Genomic DNA, 17,781 nt, shown 5'->3' on the forward strand with positions numbered 1-17,781 from the left:
GCGATGAGATCAAACACCACAAAGAGAGACTGAAAAACACCAGGCCTCTGGTGAAGACTCCATAATAACAGAACTATGGAAATATGCCCTGGAAGAAGCAACAGACATCCTGCATAAGACCACCATTGACATATGGGAAAAAGAACAACTACCAGAGGACTGGAAGGTAGCTTTAATCCATCCTTTACATAAGAAAGGAAATAACAAAGATGTAAATAACTATCGTGGTATCTCATTACTCCCAGTAGCATACAAGATTATATCGATATCCATCCTAGAATGACTAGAACAGCAAGTTGAGCACTCGCTTGGAAAATACAAAGGAGGTTTTCAGAAAGGCTGATCAGCAGCAGAGCAGATCCACAATCTTAAAACGATAATAAGTTGTCCAAGAATAATGGAAGAGATACCACCCAACCAACATGGATTCATGGATGGCAAATCGACACTACAAGCCATAGGGAAAGTAACAACCGAAATAGACACCGCACTAGCACAACCATCCACACCACTGTACACTATATTCGACTATCAAGAGGCCTTCGTCAGCATCGATAGGAAGATACTAATAGGAAAACTGGAAGCAACGCTAACCAGCATGAATTGGAAATCATAAAAGTTATACTTAACATAAACTATGTGAAAATCCACAATGGGACAACAATCTCCGTTTGTGGGACCTCTTATAAAACCCCTTTGGAGCTCCTTTAGGTTAAATCCTCTCTTCGGGGGTAAGCCCTTTGGTTGTTCTATTTGTGGGCGTGCATTTAAGTGGTCGTTTTTCTTAGGAGACACATTGATAGTTATAATGATAGTAGGCTATTCCTTTGTATCACGTGTGGGGTGGCTTTTAAGGGGCGAGAGAGAGATGGCCTAAGTGCGTTTGCTAATTATAATGGGAGATGACTATTCTAGCGTTCAGCTTGTAAGCAGGTCCGTACAGTGGTTTTCGTCTGTTCTTGTGTTCCATCTGTGAGAGGACATGCTACTCTGCACCCTTTGAAATTAAAACGGGTGTTAGGCAGGGAGATGGACTCTCACCACTCTTGTTCAACTGCGTACTGGAGAAAGTAATACAGGAGCGGCGTCAGATACTACAAGGGAGAAACTTGTTCATACCTTTAAGGATTGGGACGAAGAAGAATGGAGCAGAAATTGACTGCTTACCTTTTGCGGATGCAATATCAATAATGACTGAAAATTTTGAAACTGTAACAGAAGAAATTAATGTGCTGAATGAGATAGCAGAACAAACAGGCTTAAAGATATCCTTTGAAAAGACTGAAGTAATGTCAAACATCAAAGACAACATGACCCAACTGAACACCAAATACGTTGGTGAGTGGATCCAATCAAACGGACTAGATACAGAGGCCTTAGTGGTCAGAGCAAAAAAAAATAGAGGTAGCTTTTCAAACCACCCGGAACATATATAACAAAAGGTGCTTTTCTATAAATACCAAACTTCACCACTATAACACTGTCATCAAGCCAGTATCTCTCTATATGTCAGAATGCCTTATCCTCTCTCAGAAATGTGCGCTCTCTAAGTTAGAGCAAAAAGAGAGAACGATTCTCTACAACATTCTTGGCACAAACTACAAAAACAGTATATAGATAAGAAAATCTAGACAAGAAATCTAATCTAAGATAGAGAAGATCATGGACACAATGCGCAAATGCAGGGCTCGCTTCTATGGTCACCTATGACGGATGGACAACTCTCGATGGACAAAGCGTATTTTTAGTAATTTTGACTCAAAACCAAATACAACAATTCCCTGGAACGTTAACGTAAAGAAAGACCTCGAAGAAATGGGCCTACGACCAGATGACATGCACAAACAAGACCTTTTCAGAACAAGCATCGTGACTTTTGGGACTTTTCAGGATGCAAAGTGGACAACTGCTGCAAAGTGGTCAGATGAATGCCGAGCTCAACACAGCAAGCAGCAAGCCAAGCAGTCAAAAACTGAGTAAACGCCAGGATGTACAATGAAACTTATCGTGGAATAATATCAATAATAATATTACATTTTTAATGAGGGAGTGTAGAAAATCTTGCATGAGACACTTGAGAAGGGTTTGCACTCCACAAGCATGTGCGATTCTTGCCCGCTAAAAACCACACACCCCTGGAACGTTAACGTAAAGAAAGACCTCGAAGAAATGGGCCTACGACCAGATGACATGCACAAACAAGACCTTTTCAGAACAAGCATCGTGACTTTTGGGACTTTTCAGGATGCAAAGTGGACAACTGCTGCAAAGTGGTCAGATGAATGCCGAGCTCAACACAGCAAGCAGCAAGCCAAGCAGTCAAAAACTGAGTAAACGCCAGGATGTACAATGAAACTTATCGTGGAATAATATCAATATTAATATTACATTTTTAATGAGGGAGTGTAGAAAATCTTGCATGAGACACTTGAGAAGGGTTTGCACTCCACAAGCATGTGCGATTCTTGCCCGCTAAAAACCACACACCCTTTTCTCCGCCCCGGAACTGCTATCACATTACTTCAGGTCAGAGTCATGCTTTTACCCTCTCAGGCTTCTTCTTCCTTCATTTCTCCTTTACTGGCATTTGTGAATATCCACTCTTTTTCCATCGTATAATACTTTCTGTATACAGACCTATCTGATGCCAACATTCCTGGTTCCATAACATCACTAGAACAATAGATTCTGGTATTAGTTCTCCTTTCTCAACTTCTAAACACCTTCTTTGTGTAGATCAATGCTCACATACAAAAAAGGTGTGAAGTATATCGTCAGCATCATTGCAATAAATACACAATGGATTGCTCACTCAGCCTATTCTGCATAAAAATTTTCGAAAATATCTGACCTGACAAGAGCTGCGTAAGGTAATAGCTAACTTTACCATATGCCTGTGCTTCCTAGTTCGCTAAACGTGGTATCAGCCGCTTAGTCCATTTCCCTCATGGATCTCCCTCCCATCTTTTCATTTGTTGGCCACAAGCCAACTTCTTGGCACATTTCTTTTCTAACTCTCTTGAGTACACCAGGCTTCCTGTCTCTCTAAGGTAAGTAAGCCAATCGGTGGTACTGCTGGATCGCAGGTTCGGATACCGTACGATATGCACTTGTAATTCTCAAAGCTCATCTCCGTTGTACTGCGGCTATCCTTCGCTAGTATTTTAGATGAAACAAGACAAAGAGGTTGATCAGAAGTTATTATTGGACTATTCACTGTTGCTACCGACAGTGAATGAATCTAATTCTGATTTCAACAAGCCATGCATACTGCTAGCAGCATATAAATTTAGATCTGAATAGTAAGCTACTGTACCTTGGTTTTAGAACAATACACACAAGGAATATGCAATTAGAACACAAATGTCTTTCATCAGCACAAACCTATTCATCAGCTCAAACCTGGAGTATTTGACTGAAGTATTTCAAGAAAAATGTGATCTTTAATAGCTTCTTCCATGAAGCTCTCTCTATATTCTACAAATGAAGAAAGACTTCCAGAACCATGGGCACCCGCAGAACGGTGGGGGGGGGGGGGGGGGGGGGAGGACAAGGGGGGGCTCTTGCCCCCTCTGGAATTCTAAAGAGGTTCATGTTCAATTGTTTAATATCATACCAGATTATTTCATGAACTGAACTTACTGACAGTCATCTACCATCTGTTATAACCGGAAATTTCTGTAAACAATTTAATGTTGGTGACGTTATATTGGTTTTTATATTCAAGAAAATTGTCAATGTGCCCCCGCCCCCCTCCTGGAAAAGATCCTGCGGGCGCCCATGTCCAGAACAGTTCTAGATAAATAACTGTCAGCATTTAAAGTGAAATAAAAATACATATTGTTTATACCTACCCAGCAAAATGTTCAGAGTTTGATGTTCAAGAAGCTATTAAATAAACAGAAACATGATTTATTTGAAAATACCAACATTAACATTAGAAATAAAATAAAATTGACTTGCTACCTAAGATATATCTTTCATTATATAATACCCTTTTCTTCAAAGTACAAAAGAATATTTTTGAATTGATGCTGGAAGTGAAACCCTGAGTGACATTCCAACTCTGTTTCCCGTGTTGTTATGGTACCTAAATCTGGTGTGTCCTCAGGATCTGACAAAACTACTGGCAGCATTAAGCATGCACTAATGAGGCCAAAGAAAGCATTTTTGTCCAGTTCAGCCTTCAGCTCATCCAATGTTAGAACTGGAGCTTTACCTAGGAGGCCAACATACCTACAGAACTCGCGATGATATTCTTTTACCAATTGTTCCAGATTATACAGACGTATATTTTCAGCAAGACTAGTAGAGAAAAAGTAGTGAAGATCAAAAGCTGGAGATACAAATCGACACATTTGGAAATCTAATAATTTTATCCCTGTTACCTTTTTATTTTCATCATATCGAAACATCATATTATTTACCCAAACATCCCCATGGTTGAGTACACGGAAGGATGATGGACACTCAAAGAGGTTGATGATACGATCATTCGCACCTGGTGCTATTTCACGAAGTTTGGATCCAAATCTTTCAAATCCGGACCATTTTTCAACTTTAGCAGCCAACAGTTCAATACTATTAGCAATATAGTTCACTGCATGAGCTCTGTCCCGTCCACTGTACACAGTGTCAGGATACTTGCAGGCAAGAACTTCGGAAGGAAGTGAAACTGATAGAGCATGGAGACGTGCCAATGCTTTAAGAGCCCAGGTGCAATGTTCCATATCCAGCCCCGATCGGCGATCAACGATTTTATATCCAAGAGTCAGTAGATCTTCGAAAACTAGAACAGAATCGTCACGAATATACAAACACTTTGGTGTAATACTCGGTTCATTGTCTATTTTCAATAAATCAGACATTTCCTGAAGTGTTTCTCCATAAAACAAAATTTCTTTTTCGAAAAGACATGCATCACGAATGAACTTCAAGTTGTATTCCGCGGTGGGAAGACATTTGACGATCACAGAGCGCTTTTGTCCATCACTAGTTTCTATCACAACACGATAGAGATCGCTAATGTAATTATCCCCGCGATCTGTGGCTGGCATTACATCATATCCGCTGATTTGTTTCCCTGACAGAATTTCATGACTTTCGAAGATATTCTGTAAAAAGGTTTTATCCAACCACGAGGGGACGACGCAAACTTTTGATGACATTTTAAGTAACTTCGTCACTATATAAACAACGCAGGCGTGCCCTAGTGTCAGAAGCAAAACGTACGATAATTTTTCAGGTTACGAGCACGACACAGTTGTCACATATAGCTTAGCAGCATACGTAAATCTTGTTACTACGTTGAACTCGAGAGAGTATGTTAGAATTTGGGAACTAGTGAAGTAACTTGCAGGCCACGTGTATATACAAAGCTCTCGTCTGTAATCTTCCGATACTCACTATTACTCACTTCACAGTCCAACAAAACTTGAAGTTGAAATCACAGTTCCTGTGAACAACTAACTATGAGTAGAAACATCCAGTGCCGTTATAACGCAAGATAACAGCGCTTGAAACGTAAACTAACAGAATGATATATGACATTAGAATTACTCGGAATTACTGTCTTAACGTGTGTAGTAAAGTGGATAGAATAGAAGCGTCTAGCTACTAACAAGCAAGTACAGAGGAGAGTTTGAAAGATCGACTTGACTACTAGGCCTGAGTTAGCGAACAGTTTTGATAAGATTGCTAATATTCCAATTTGTATTTAGGTTGCAATTACTGGTAACAGTAATATATGATCTCGTACTGAAATAATTATTTGTTCAAAACTAACAGCTGTATTAAGGTACATAAAATCACGAGGAAAAAGAAAAAGCTGCTAAATAGGATTGTAGTTTTGAGTACCGATATCTAATGAGTTTCGTTCGTAGCCTACCAAGTTTAGTGAATTATTAACGTTGTGGCTTAGAAACGCAACCATGTCCAATGTACTTAATCTCTGTATCTACAGCAATTGTTAATATTATCTACTATTTTGATACCGAACTTTGTAATTACAGCCAAGGTGATCGCACTTAACCATATGCAATGGGAACAAACCAGCTGCATTTGTACTCAAGCCCTTGTCGTCTTTGCTTAAATGATGACGAATTTCAGTTGCCAATATTCGAAGAAAATGCTCGGAGGAAGAAAATTCTTCTTAAAATTCAGTCCTGTCTTCCAATATTGAAAGTAAGCCAGAATAATGTTTCTCAAATATTGTTATCAAATAGAAAATGAGGATTATTGTGTCAGGTTCAACTAGCATGAGAGATAAACACCTTGAGAGAGTTCATGTTTCTATATAAAATTGCGACAAAGATGACCATTAGGAACATTAATTCATTTATTCATCCCTCTCTTTATTTGCATTTCCTTCCTGGTAGAGTATATCTGTGATATCCCTTGCCTGTTGTAAGAGGCGGCTAAAAGGGAGACAAGAGGCTTTCAACTTGGGAGTGTGGTTGGTGACCCTGGTTCCCCTAGCTAAGTCTGGCATTGCATACACTTGTGCTGGTCTCCTCGCTTTCATCTTCCCTGTCTGACCTCCCTTGGCTAACTCTTTTCTTTCTGACTGACTGTATTAGGTTTGCAAGGCTTAGGGGATATTTCATTTTTATGCCCTTTATGGCCTTTCCATTTCTTTTGCTGATACCATCACTCTTTGAAGTGTTGGGCCTCTACCAAGTTCTTACTGATCGGTATTAACAGAGTTGTACTTCCTCTTAAGACTAATCACCACCACCTCCTTGCCATTCTTCCTTTCTTCATTCTTTCCCTCCCTGGAAGGACTCACAACCTGTGGGACCGAGCTTGATAGCTGCAGTCGCTTAAGTGCGGCCAGTATCCGGTATTCGGGAGATAATAGGTTCGAATCCCACTGTCGGCAGCCCAGAAGATGGTTTTCCATGGTTTCCCATTTTCACATCAGGCAAATGTTGGGGCTGTACCTTAATTAAGGCCACGGCCGCTTCCTTCCCACTCCTAGCCCTTTCCTGTCCCATCGTCGCCATAAGACATATCTGTGTCGGTGCAACGTAAAGTCAATAGCACAACCTGTGGGAGTAAAGTGGTGATCATGAGACCCCAGCCCAGTCTAGTATCCTTTCCTATATGTAGGCTACTTTACCATTTTATTTTCATACCTGACCTCCTTTGATCTACGCTTGTTCTCTTCTTACCCCAACAGGATCATGTTTGCAAGACCTAAGTGGTCTTCCTGTCTTTCATGGTTTTTCCCTTTCCTTTCTTTTTACTTTCAATGTTTGAAGAGTTAGATCTCTTCATCTTTCTCATTCGTTTTCTAATGGTTGAACAATAACTTTAATATTCCCTCTTAACTCATTTCACAGGGGAAAGAGAATGACCTGTCAAAGAATAAAGGACTGGGCAAGTTGACGGTGCGGTTGACCTTCTCCAGTAAAGGAAGCATAAGCTTTGAGCTTGCATCCGGGAGATAGTGGGCTCGAATCCCACTATCGCCAGCCCTGAATGTGGTTTTCCGTGGTTTCCCATTTTCACATCAGGCAAATGCTGGGGTTGTACCTTAATGAAGGCCATGGCCGCTTCCTTCCAACTGCTAGGCCTTTCCTATCCCATTGTTCCATAAGACCAATCTGTGTCGATGCGACATAAAGCCACTAGCAAAAATAAATAAATAAAGGAATCAAAGAGATAAAAGGGAAGGCCCATAAAGGGCAGTAAAGTGAAAGAATTTTGACGCTTCAAATATCTGAAACTATTGCGATCAGAAGAGAATAAGAGTAGACCAAGGCAGGTCAACCAGGAAGGATGAAAGCAAGGAGACAGGCACAAGTAAGAGGAAGCAACTTCAGACTTGGCCAGAAACTCTGTGGTTGCCACCCCATACTCTCCAAGATGAGATCCCCTGGAGTGATTGGAAGGAAGTGTGAAAGGAAAAATGGCTGAGGAGGTCAAGACATTAATCTAGATTAGATATAGGCTGTAATAAAAGCATACAGAAATTAAAAAGGCTGACAAAGAGTAGTATGGTTGAGAGAATTAAGCTCAATTTACTAACTGATAACCCAAACAATATTATTCCAAAATAATGGCCAAACCAACTTCCTTTTTTCTTTCAGGAAAATTCTGACTTTACATTTAAATTCAGGAGGCATGGATAAGAACTTTGGGAGAAAGAAACATTTACTGGAGTGTGAGCATTCATCCACTTATAAGTGACTCAGTATAAATATTTAGTTACTATCAATCAGACATTTAAAAATCCTAAAAACCTACTTGACATTCACACAGAACACATTTTGTTTCAATTCTCTTGACTATTATCGAGGGTAGTTTTATTTCTTTTCAGGGTTAAAAAATTATCTGGAGTAAGGGGGTGGGGGACAATATTATTTAATAATAATAATGCTATTTGCTTCACGTCCCACTAACTACTTTTTCGGTTTTCGGAGACGCCGAGGTGCCGGAATTTAGTCCCGCAGGAGTTCTTTTACGTGCCAGTAAATCTACCGACACGACGCTGAGGTATTTGAGCACCTTCAAATACCACCGGACTGAGCCAGGATTGAACCTGCCAAATTGGGATCAGAAGGCCAGCGCCTCTACCATTTGAGCCACTCAGCCCAGCAAACAATATTATTTATATGCCTGTACTCATGTTGCTACTATTTTCTTTTTCCTTCTCCAGTAAAGGAAGCATAAGTAAGGTCCATTAAGTAATATACCGGGTAACATTTTTATAATGAATATCCCATAAGACCGGCTGCTTAGTGTAGCTGGCTGAAGCATTCATCTTTTATGTTCAAGATTATGAGACCAAAACCCATCTGAATTGATTGCCATTTAAGAGTGCTTAGATGGAAGAAATCTATGTTCACAGATTTAATGGCATTATAAACTCTTTTTAAGGAAAAAAAAAAAAAATAGCTTACATTGTAGCATCTATTAAAATCTAGAATAAGTGAAAGAGTATTAAGTTAAACACATTTCAGTAAATTAATGTTAGTTAAACATTACGTATATAGACCTATTCATAACAATACAAAATTTAGGTTTGTAGGTCTGGATGACCGAGGGTGTCAAACTGAAGGAATGAAGTATCAAGAAAGAAGAACAAACTATTAGAAAGATAAAGTAAGGGAAAAGGGTCAAAGAAAGAGTATAAATAAAAGGGATGAAGAATGCCTATAGATTGGTATTGAATACATAATAAATGAAGCTGCTTGATTTTGTTCGAGCTGCCTCACAACATGGACTCTTCCATCCATTTCTGGACATACATTTTATTTTTTATTTTTTGCTACTTGTTTAACTTCGCACTAACACACTGAAGGTTTCTGGCGACGAAGGGCTGGGAAATGACTAGGATTGGGAGGGTAGCGGCCGTGACCTTAATTAAGGTACAACCCCAGCATTTGCCTGGACGTACAATAAAACATGAAACATTACAAGCTTTAAAATATTAACCTAAACCATACATTAACAGGTTTTGTAGATATAGTGATAGTGAAGTAAAATGTAAGCATTGTAAAAATCAAGAAAGGAATAGAAAAGGTAAAAAAATAAGGTTAAGGAATAGAAGGCCATGGCAGAAGAAAAGAATACAGGATAAAGGAATGAACAAAAGGATAGAGGGAAGAAAAGAAGGAATGTCAGAGAATAAGGCTACAGGAACATCACTAAAAGGAAATAATGTGAGAAGTATGGAGAGAAGGAATGGGGGAAGAGAATATTGATGTTTTGAGGAGATCAGTAGAGTGGTGGTAATTGTTGTTTTAAGAGGAATTACAACTTGGCAACCATCCTCTGTTATCACTAATCAGATTATGGCTCAGTCCGGAGGTATTTGAAGATGCTTGAGGATATGTTTCCAGGTCGTTCATTGACGTCTCTTAAGTGGACTGACCACTTCTTCTTAACATCGCCATTTCTTTTGATCGGCCAGGTAACGCCACAACTATACTTCCACACCCCGCCAAACTAATAAAGCAAATAGGCTGACACCAAGCTGGAAGTTAGACTTCCCATCATGCCAAACTGCATTGTTCATAACGTTGATTTCACCTATACTAATGAAACTCTTCTCCACCACCTCCACATAATTTGTATCCCCGCCAAAAATGTATCTTGGATACAGGACAACTTCATCCCGACACATCGAGTCCTTATTAAATTTTCCTCAGCAGACACTGTCCAACAATATCTCAACATTATGTACATCGCCGGCTACCTGCATCAAGTGGAACCTTGTCCGCCATACCTGGAAGACGCTTTTGAGCCACTTGACATGCCACTTCACTGGATACCATCTCCAAAGACATCGTCCTCTTCCCACACCACCACCAGTACCACCTCTGCTCACTCCTCCTCCAACGTTCCTATGACCTCTTACAGTTATGTCCCATCCTTCCCCTCTTACGACTTCTTCTCTCCCCATCCGTCCCACCCCTGATCAACGTAGTCCACAGACCGCATCCCTTCAGCCCCCTGGAGAGAAAACTGCCACTGCTACTTCAGTTGACACAGCACGTTCACCACCGTCGCCCGATACCAACACAATCTTCAGCTGCATTGTTCACGGAGTGGACCCGAGTATGCTACCTGAAGACATAGCCCATGAACTCCGCCAGGCAGGACTCCCAGTACGAAGAGCGTTCAGGATCTTCAACGCCGATGGCCCTACCTTCTTAGTCCGACTTCACCTTCCGACCTCCACAGGCGCCCAATGCCTCATCGAACATGGAATACATCTTTATGGCCGCCACCACCATTTAGAACCATCCCGCTCTCCTCCTCAATCCTCGAACCGTCCTATCACACCTAGACGACGTCCCGGGCCTGCTCCTCCTCCCCAACCACCTACTCCACATCCCCGTTTTAATCCACCCCAACTTGGTTACTTTTCATCCCCTCACCTTTGACCTCCTCCATCTCCTAGTTACTTCGCTCGTGAATATCTCATCCTTATTTCACGTCCTTGCACTCCACATTTCTCCTCACACCCTCATTTAAATCTGCCCGTTTTCATAACTCACTCTTTGTTATATGCCCATATCTATACTTGTATCACTGTATGACTATATTGTAATCAATCATGAATTCAATAAAACTTAGCCCAATGGCCATAAATTCCCCTTCCATTTCCTTCATTTCTCACATCCCTTATCCAACTCCCTCTTCCCGCACATCTCTCCAATCCGCCCGCATCTCTTGGCCAGAGAGAGGGCGTAACCCTCTAGGTTATTATTTATTATCTTTATTATTTTTATTAATAAAATGTTAAGGCTGAGGAAGATCATCATTTAAATTATCTGTAGGATAAGTACGTATGCCCAACAATCAATCAATCAATCAATCAAACACTACTGATCTGCATTTAGGGCAGTCACCCAGGTGGCAGATTCTCTATCTGTTGTTTTCCTAGCCTTTTCTTAAATGATTGCAAAGAAATTGGAAATTTACTGAACATCTCCCTTGGTAAGTTATTCCAATCCCTAACTCCCCTAGCTATAAATGAACATTTGCTCCAATGTGTCCTCTTGAATTCCAGCTTTATCTTTGTATTGTGATATTTCCTACTTTTAAAGACACCACACAAACTTATTTGTCTACTGATGTCATTTCACACCGTCTCTCCACTGACAGCTCGGAACATACCACTTATAAATTTTCCAGCTAACTCATTCCTGGTTGCCAACATTTCTCCCCAGTGTGCTAAATTGAGCTAATCAGTTGGGAAATACCACACCTACCAAGACGCATGACTAGTGCATACCGTGGAGGCTATCTATCTATGTATGAAAGTTTTCATTCCCCACCCTGAAGGGTTGGGCCGGGCCACCTAGAGGGTTACGCCCTCTCTCTGGCCAAGAGATGCGGGTGGGTTGAAGAGGAAGTGAAGGATTGAGGAGAGGGGTTAAGGATGTGAAGTAAGAAGGAGATGGGAGGGATTGTTTTGGCTTATGGGCGAATTGCTTTATTACATCAAAGGGTTTACAGTAGTAAGTACATATAAATAGAAAATTTTACAATAGTGGTATTTCTTGACCAACCTACCCTTTTTTTTGACATGTTGTTAAAAGACTATTTGCGTTTCTTTCATACCTTTGTTTTCATAGTGACGTTATAAGATATATACAGTTACAGGGGTGACATTATTATGTACAGTGGAAATCGAGGTTTGGATATACATCATTTATTCAGCATTTGTTTTTTCTCTAGTTGTTAGTTTCTATATCAGTGGAGTCACATAGTAATAGTATTGCAAATTTCTCAGATTAATACAGGTGATACTTCGCCTAAGTTGACCAGTACATAATCGAGTATCGAAGAGGAATGTGAAGGTGGGCTGAATGTACATTGCTATAAGATTTGAACACCACAATGGCATGTAATCTAAAATTAAATTGTTCCCTGTTGGTAGGAGTGATGTATCCAAGGGACAGATTGTGTCACAGTAGTTGAGGTATCTTGGGTGACTGCCACGCTAGGTGGGTTCGGAAGTATAGAGGTCGTCATCCTAGAGTGGGAGTGGGACAAGTGGGCAGGATAGTAAAGGGGCTGGCTATTATGGGGAACTAAACCAAGGTCTCGAGAGAGGTGAAGTGTGTGTTCAGACCTGAGTGGGAGGTTTGGTAATGCAAGTTTGAAGTTTCTTGGAGTTGTTCAAGGATGAAAGTGTGTTGAAAGGGGTGGATATTGAGTAAGGATAAGGTAAAGAAGTGGATTAGGTTCTCTATGGTAGGTGGTGGAAAGAGAGAGTGGTTGGGGCCAGTGGGGGAATCTGTCGTACGGATGGGGGCTACGAGGTCCGATCTGTTGGCGGGAGGGGATGGGCGGGCCTTACATTTGTGAGAATATGTGGGGTGAGTGTCCCCGCAGGTATGACATTTGGGGGAAGTTGAAGATGAGGGAATTTGGATGTGATGAGATTGGGAACAGTGAGCACAGGTTGGTTGTTCAGTAGTGCATTGCGCCGTGGGGTGCTGATTGTAAGCGAGACACCTATCACAATGGATGGCCTGAGGGGGAGAGGGCTTTATAGGATTCCACCCTATGATGACGCCAAAAAATAGAAACTCCACTGGTGATGACACGATCTATGTCCTCGACAGTGGGCAAGAGGATGCGGACCATGAAGGTGGGCCCGGAGGAATTAAAGATGCGGAAGGCCTTTCGCATCTTTAATTCCTCATTGAGAATATCATCATCGGAGATGGCCGGGTCCACCCCACGGATCACGCAGATGACTAAACTGTGGCGGAGGGGTGGGGACGGTGGTTTAATGGTTGGGGTGGGGAGAGGTTTAAAAGGTACTGATGACCCTAAGTGAGCTGCACCTATCGTTTGAGTGAGTCTCTGAGTGGCAGCTTCTCCGTTGAGTTTGATGAGCATCCCTGTAGAAGTAGGTCAAATGTCAGCAATCTCTTCGCGTCTCATGTTGAAGCAGAGTAAGATTTTGAATATGCGGGCTGGGGAATGGAAATCTGGGGTGGGATTGAGCAGGAGAAACATATGATTAATATATAAGTAATAATAATAATAACGTAAATGTTTCCACCTTTTCAATACTACAATATATTCACAAAATTACAAAATTATACGGTACTAGTTTCGACCCATCTAGGGGTCATCATCAGCCGTATTGGAGCAAAGATCATTTGTGGCGAAATCCTAAGACAATATTATTTTAAAAAATAACAAGTGAAATGAGATGTTATGGTAATAGTTAATAATACAAGGAATATACATACTAAGAGATTTTTAACAAAGAATAAAGTATAAATGGGGTGTTGTAAAAATTATAATCATGGAAATCAGTAAGTTCTTGTATTGAAATGAAATATGGCTTAGGAAGAGGGCTTAAGGTGGGGCTGAAGGGTGCGGGAGAAAGTGTAATTGTCTTGGAAAAGTACCTTTGATTATATTTAGGATTGAGTTTAGGTTGGCTGCATTATTGTTTCTGAGGAAAGTGATAAATAGATCGAAGAGTATGTTGGGTTTCTCTGAGATTTATTATTATTTTTATTATTATTATTATTACTTATATATTATTCTCAGTTCAATACGGACCAAAAACATGAAATTTATAACCATCAAAAACATATGATTGCCAGTAGGGGGTGGCTGATGGGAGCAGAGGTTGGTGATGGGTCGGCGAGTTCTGGAGGTGGGGCAGGTTGGTCCTGGAGAAAAAGTCTATTTTCACTGTTCATAGAAGTTGCTTCCCGTTCATGGGGTTAGAAGGTAGTGATGATGGACCCACAGCACGACGGCGGGGGGCTGGTTCCCCTTCAGCAAAGAGTAGTGAAGCTGTTCGTTTAGACGATGTTCGAGCGTCGTCTCGCTGGGGAGCCAGGTTCACAGGTAAGAACCGGGCCTGATAGTTTGAAGCAGTGTGTGAAGACAAGATAGCCATGCGATATGCAATGGTAGCTAGCTCTGCAGCTGAATGGACAGTACCTGAAGTGGTGGTAGTCAGTCTGGTAGTTGTGGTGGTTACGGTGGGGTACATGATGTTGTTTTCAATAGATGGTTTAAAAACATCTTACAGTTGAATTAATAAACGCTGGCAAAGCCATGGGCACATGCTAGTATATAAATATAGGGTTGCTGTATTAAAATTATCAAAATCTGGGAAATCAATCTAAAATATGTGCTTAAATGAAATTGATGGGCATACCATATCCTACAAATCTGTGGTTAGCCAGTTCAAGTCCCATTGGTCATATGGAGTGAGGGCATATATGACACTGATGATGGTGATTTGTCCATCAAATAGGGACGTTAAGCCTTAAACAGACACCCTGGTGCTCTTCAACAGGAATAGGCTGTGTGCTGGCACCAGATTTCACCCTACCAAGCTCAATAGCTGCAGTCGCTTAATTGCGGCCAGTATTCAGGAGATATTGGATTTGAGCCCCACTGTCGGCAGCCCTGAAGATGGTTTTCCGTGGTTTCCCATTCTCACACCAGGCAAATGCTGGGGCTGTACCTAATTATGGCCTCTCCTTTCTTCTTGAAACAATTGTGTTTCATTACTTCAGTCGCTTCTTGGTAGGGACAAGCTCAATACTGGTGGGCAGTAGCCAGAACTGTGCTTCCTAAAATTTTATATGGTTATTAGCAAGATACCCGTGCTTTGCTACGGTTTGGAATGAAAGTTATTATTCAAAGTTTTACATTTTGAGAGTCCACTGTCACTTGAGCCTGTAAAATACGCCCTCAGTTCGTATGTCAACAAATGGTTTTGGGGAAATTATTATTTATTTTCTGATCTCATTTGTACCCCGCATGAAAGAATTTGAATGTTTTTAACCCTATCTTATTTAACATCTAGGATGTAAAAGCGACCAATACGTGAAATTTTGATTTTGTACATTGAACAGTAATTGTCCGCCTCTGTGGTGTAGTGGTTAGTGTGATTGGCTGCCACCCCCGGAGGCCTGGGTTCAATTCCCGGCTCTGACACGAAATTTGAAAAGTGATGCGAGGGCTGGAACGATGTCCACTCAGCCTCGGGAGGTCAGATGAGTAGAGGTGGGTTTGATTCCCACCTCAGCCATCCTGGAAGTAGTTTTCCGTGGTTTCCCACTTCTCCTCCAGGCAAAAGCCGGGACGGTACCTAACTTTAGGCCACAGCCGCTTCCTTTCCTCTTCCTTGTCTATCTCTACCCATCCCCCCTCGAGGCCCCTGTTCAGCATAGCAGGTGAGGCCGCCTGGGCGAGGTACTGATCATTCTCCCCAGTTGTATCCCCCGACCCAATGTGTCGCGCTCCAGGACACTGCCCTTGAGGCGGTAGAGGTGGGATCCTTCGCTGAGTCTGAGGGAGAAACCAACGCTGGAGGGTAAACAGATTAAGAAAGAAAGAACAGTATTGGAAGGAAAAAAAACTTTTTTAAGGAGAGAATGTTTTGAAATATTTATTAACATCTAGGATATAGAAAACCACCCTACATAAAAAAGATTATGTTCATGCCCAAAACAGTTTTGGAAGAATGGATATTGTGTTTTTGAGAGTAAACTACCATCTATACCTCTCAGGGGAGAAACGTTTTCAAGTATACGGTATATTACACCTAGGACATAAAAGAAGACCCTTCTCATAAAATTACAACTTTGTGCTCCAAACGGTTTTGGAGGGATGAATAATTTAGTTTAGAGAGCTAACCTCATTTGATATTTTAGTGATGAAACGTTTAAAAATATTTCCTATTTCGCACATAGGATTTTAAATATATACCACTATTAGGAATTTTGTCTTCGTACATTAAATCGTTCAGAGGAAGGAATTAATATATTTGTTTTCGGATCTTAACCCCTATTTAACTCTCTGAGGGGTTAAATTTGTTTCAAACCATCTGTTATTTAATACCTAGGATATAATTTGATATTTTAACTTTGTAATGCAAACAGTTTCATACAAATATATATGTTCGTCATCATTCCTCACACCTCAGTCAAAAATCCTTAGCGATGTATATTTTTAAGTCCACTTCTTATTTCTATCCTCATTAAAAGAATTAACTCTTAAGTTGATTCCCTCCTCCCCCCCAATAAAACTGTGTGTTTCTTTATTTTTAAAGGATATTCCAAATACCAATTTTCACGTCTGTAACATCGTTCGTTTTTGAGATATAAGTATCCTCGTTCAAAGAAACTCATTTTTCAATTCATTTACCCACTCTTAATTGGATTTTCTGAAAACAAAAGAATACGTGTTCCTTTATTTTTAAAGAAGGTTCCAAACACAAATTTTCATGTCTGTAATATCTTGAGTTTTTGAGATATATGTATCCTCATAAAAAGAATTCAACCCATTTTCAGTCTTTTGTTTACACCCCCTTTAAGTGGATTTTATGAAAACAAAAAATATGTTTCTTTATTTTTAAAGGAGATTCCAAATACCAATTTTCAAGTCTGTAATATCTTCAGATTTTGAAATCCAGTATCATAATAAAAATAATTCAACTCCTTTTTCAGTCCCCCCCCCCAAGTGACTTTACTGAAAACAAAAAATATGTATTACTTTATATTTAAAAGAGATTAAAAATACCAATTTTCATGTCTGTAACATATTACATTTTTGAGATATACTCATTTTAAAAATTCACCCCCTTTGTCAGTCCTGTTCACCCCTCTTAAATGGTTTTCCAAAAATAAAAAAGTATGTGTTTCTTTATTTTTAAAGGAGATTCCAAATAAAATTTTTCATGACTGTAACATCTTCAGTTTTTGAGGTATACATATCCTCAAATAGGTATTCAACCCCTTTCTCACCTTTTCTCACCCCCTTAAGAGGATTTTTCCAAAAACAAAAAGATACATGTTTCCTTATTTTTAAAGGAGATTCAAATACCAATTTTCACGTCTGTAACATCTTAAATTTGATGTTTAAGTATCCCCATAAAAGGGATTCAACCAAGTACACTTTTCTTCACACACACACACACACACCCAAGTGGGTTTTCTGGTAACAAAAAATAAGTATTAATTTTATTTTTAAAAGAGATTAAAAATACCAATTTTCACATCTGCATTATGTTACATTTATGAGATACCGGTATATTCATTTTTAAAAATTCACCCCCTTTGTCACCCCTGTTCACCACCCCTTAAGTAGAATATCCAAAAACAAAAAAAAATATGTTTTTTTTTTCTTTTAAAAGGAGATTCCAAATACCAATTTAATGTCTGTAACATCTTCAGTTTTTGAGATATAAGAGTCCATATAAAAAAGAATTCAACCCCCTTTTCAGTCCTTTTTACATCCACCCCCTCACTGAAGTGTTTTTTTTTTTCAAAA

General features: G+C 40.1%; 2 protein-coding genes across 3 annotated transcripts in view; one reads left to right on the forward strand and one right to left on the reverse strand.

The window, feature by feature from the left end:
- Positions 1 to 3,983: 3,983 nt before the first annotated feature.
- On the reverse strand, positions 3,984 to 5,057 carry LOC136866826 (uncharacterized). Its single transcript, XM_067143930.2, has one exon. It carries the CDS (start codon positions 5,055 to 5,057, stop codon positions 3,984 to 3,986), a length of 1,074 nt encoding a protein of 357 aa, XP_067000031.2.
- A 590-nt stretch (positions 5,058 to 5,647) lies between these two features.
- The window catches only part of LOC136867367 (uncharacterized), a 123,735-nt gene continuing 111,601 nt past the window's right edge, over positions 5,648 to 17,781 (forward strand). Inside the window, exons 1-2 of one of the 2 annotated variants that reach the window (XM_067144544.2) lie at positions 5,648 to 5,797; positions 6,012 to 6,183. In XM_067144544.2, the coding sequence (XP_067000645.2) occupies positions 6,040 to 6,183 (144 nt within the window). In that variant the 5' untranslated portion in view covers positions 5,648 to 5,797; positions 6,012 to 6,039. Of the gene's footprint in view, positions 6,184 to 17,781 lie in introns of both variants that reach the window. The other variant, XM_067144545.2, reaches the window with a different exon arrangement.

This window comes from Anabrus simplex, chromosome 3 (genome assembly GCF_040414725.1).
Source record: "Anabrus simplex isolate iqAnaSimp1 chromosome 3, ASM4041472v1, whole genome shotgun sequence".
NCBI lineage: Eukaryota > Metazoa > Arthropoda > Insecta > Orthoptera > Tettigoniidae > Anabrus > Anabrus simplex.

Bases quoted from the DNA above. Each gene is read 5' to 3' on its own strand.
- LOC136866826 (XM_067143930.2), bottom strand. From the start codon at position 5,057: ATGCCAGCCACAGATCGCGGGGATAATTACATTAGCGATCTCTATCGT.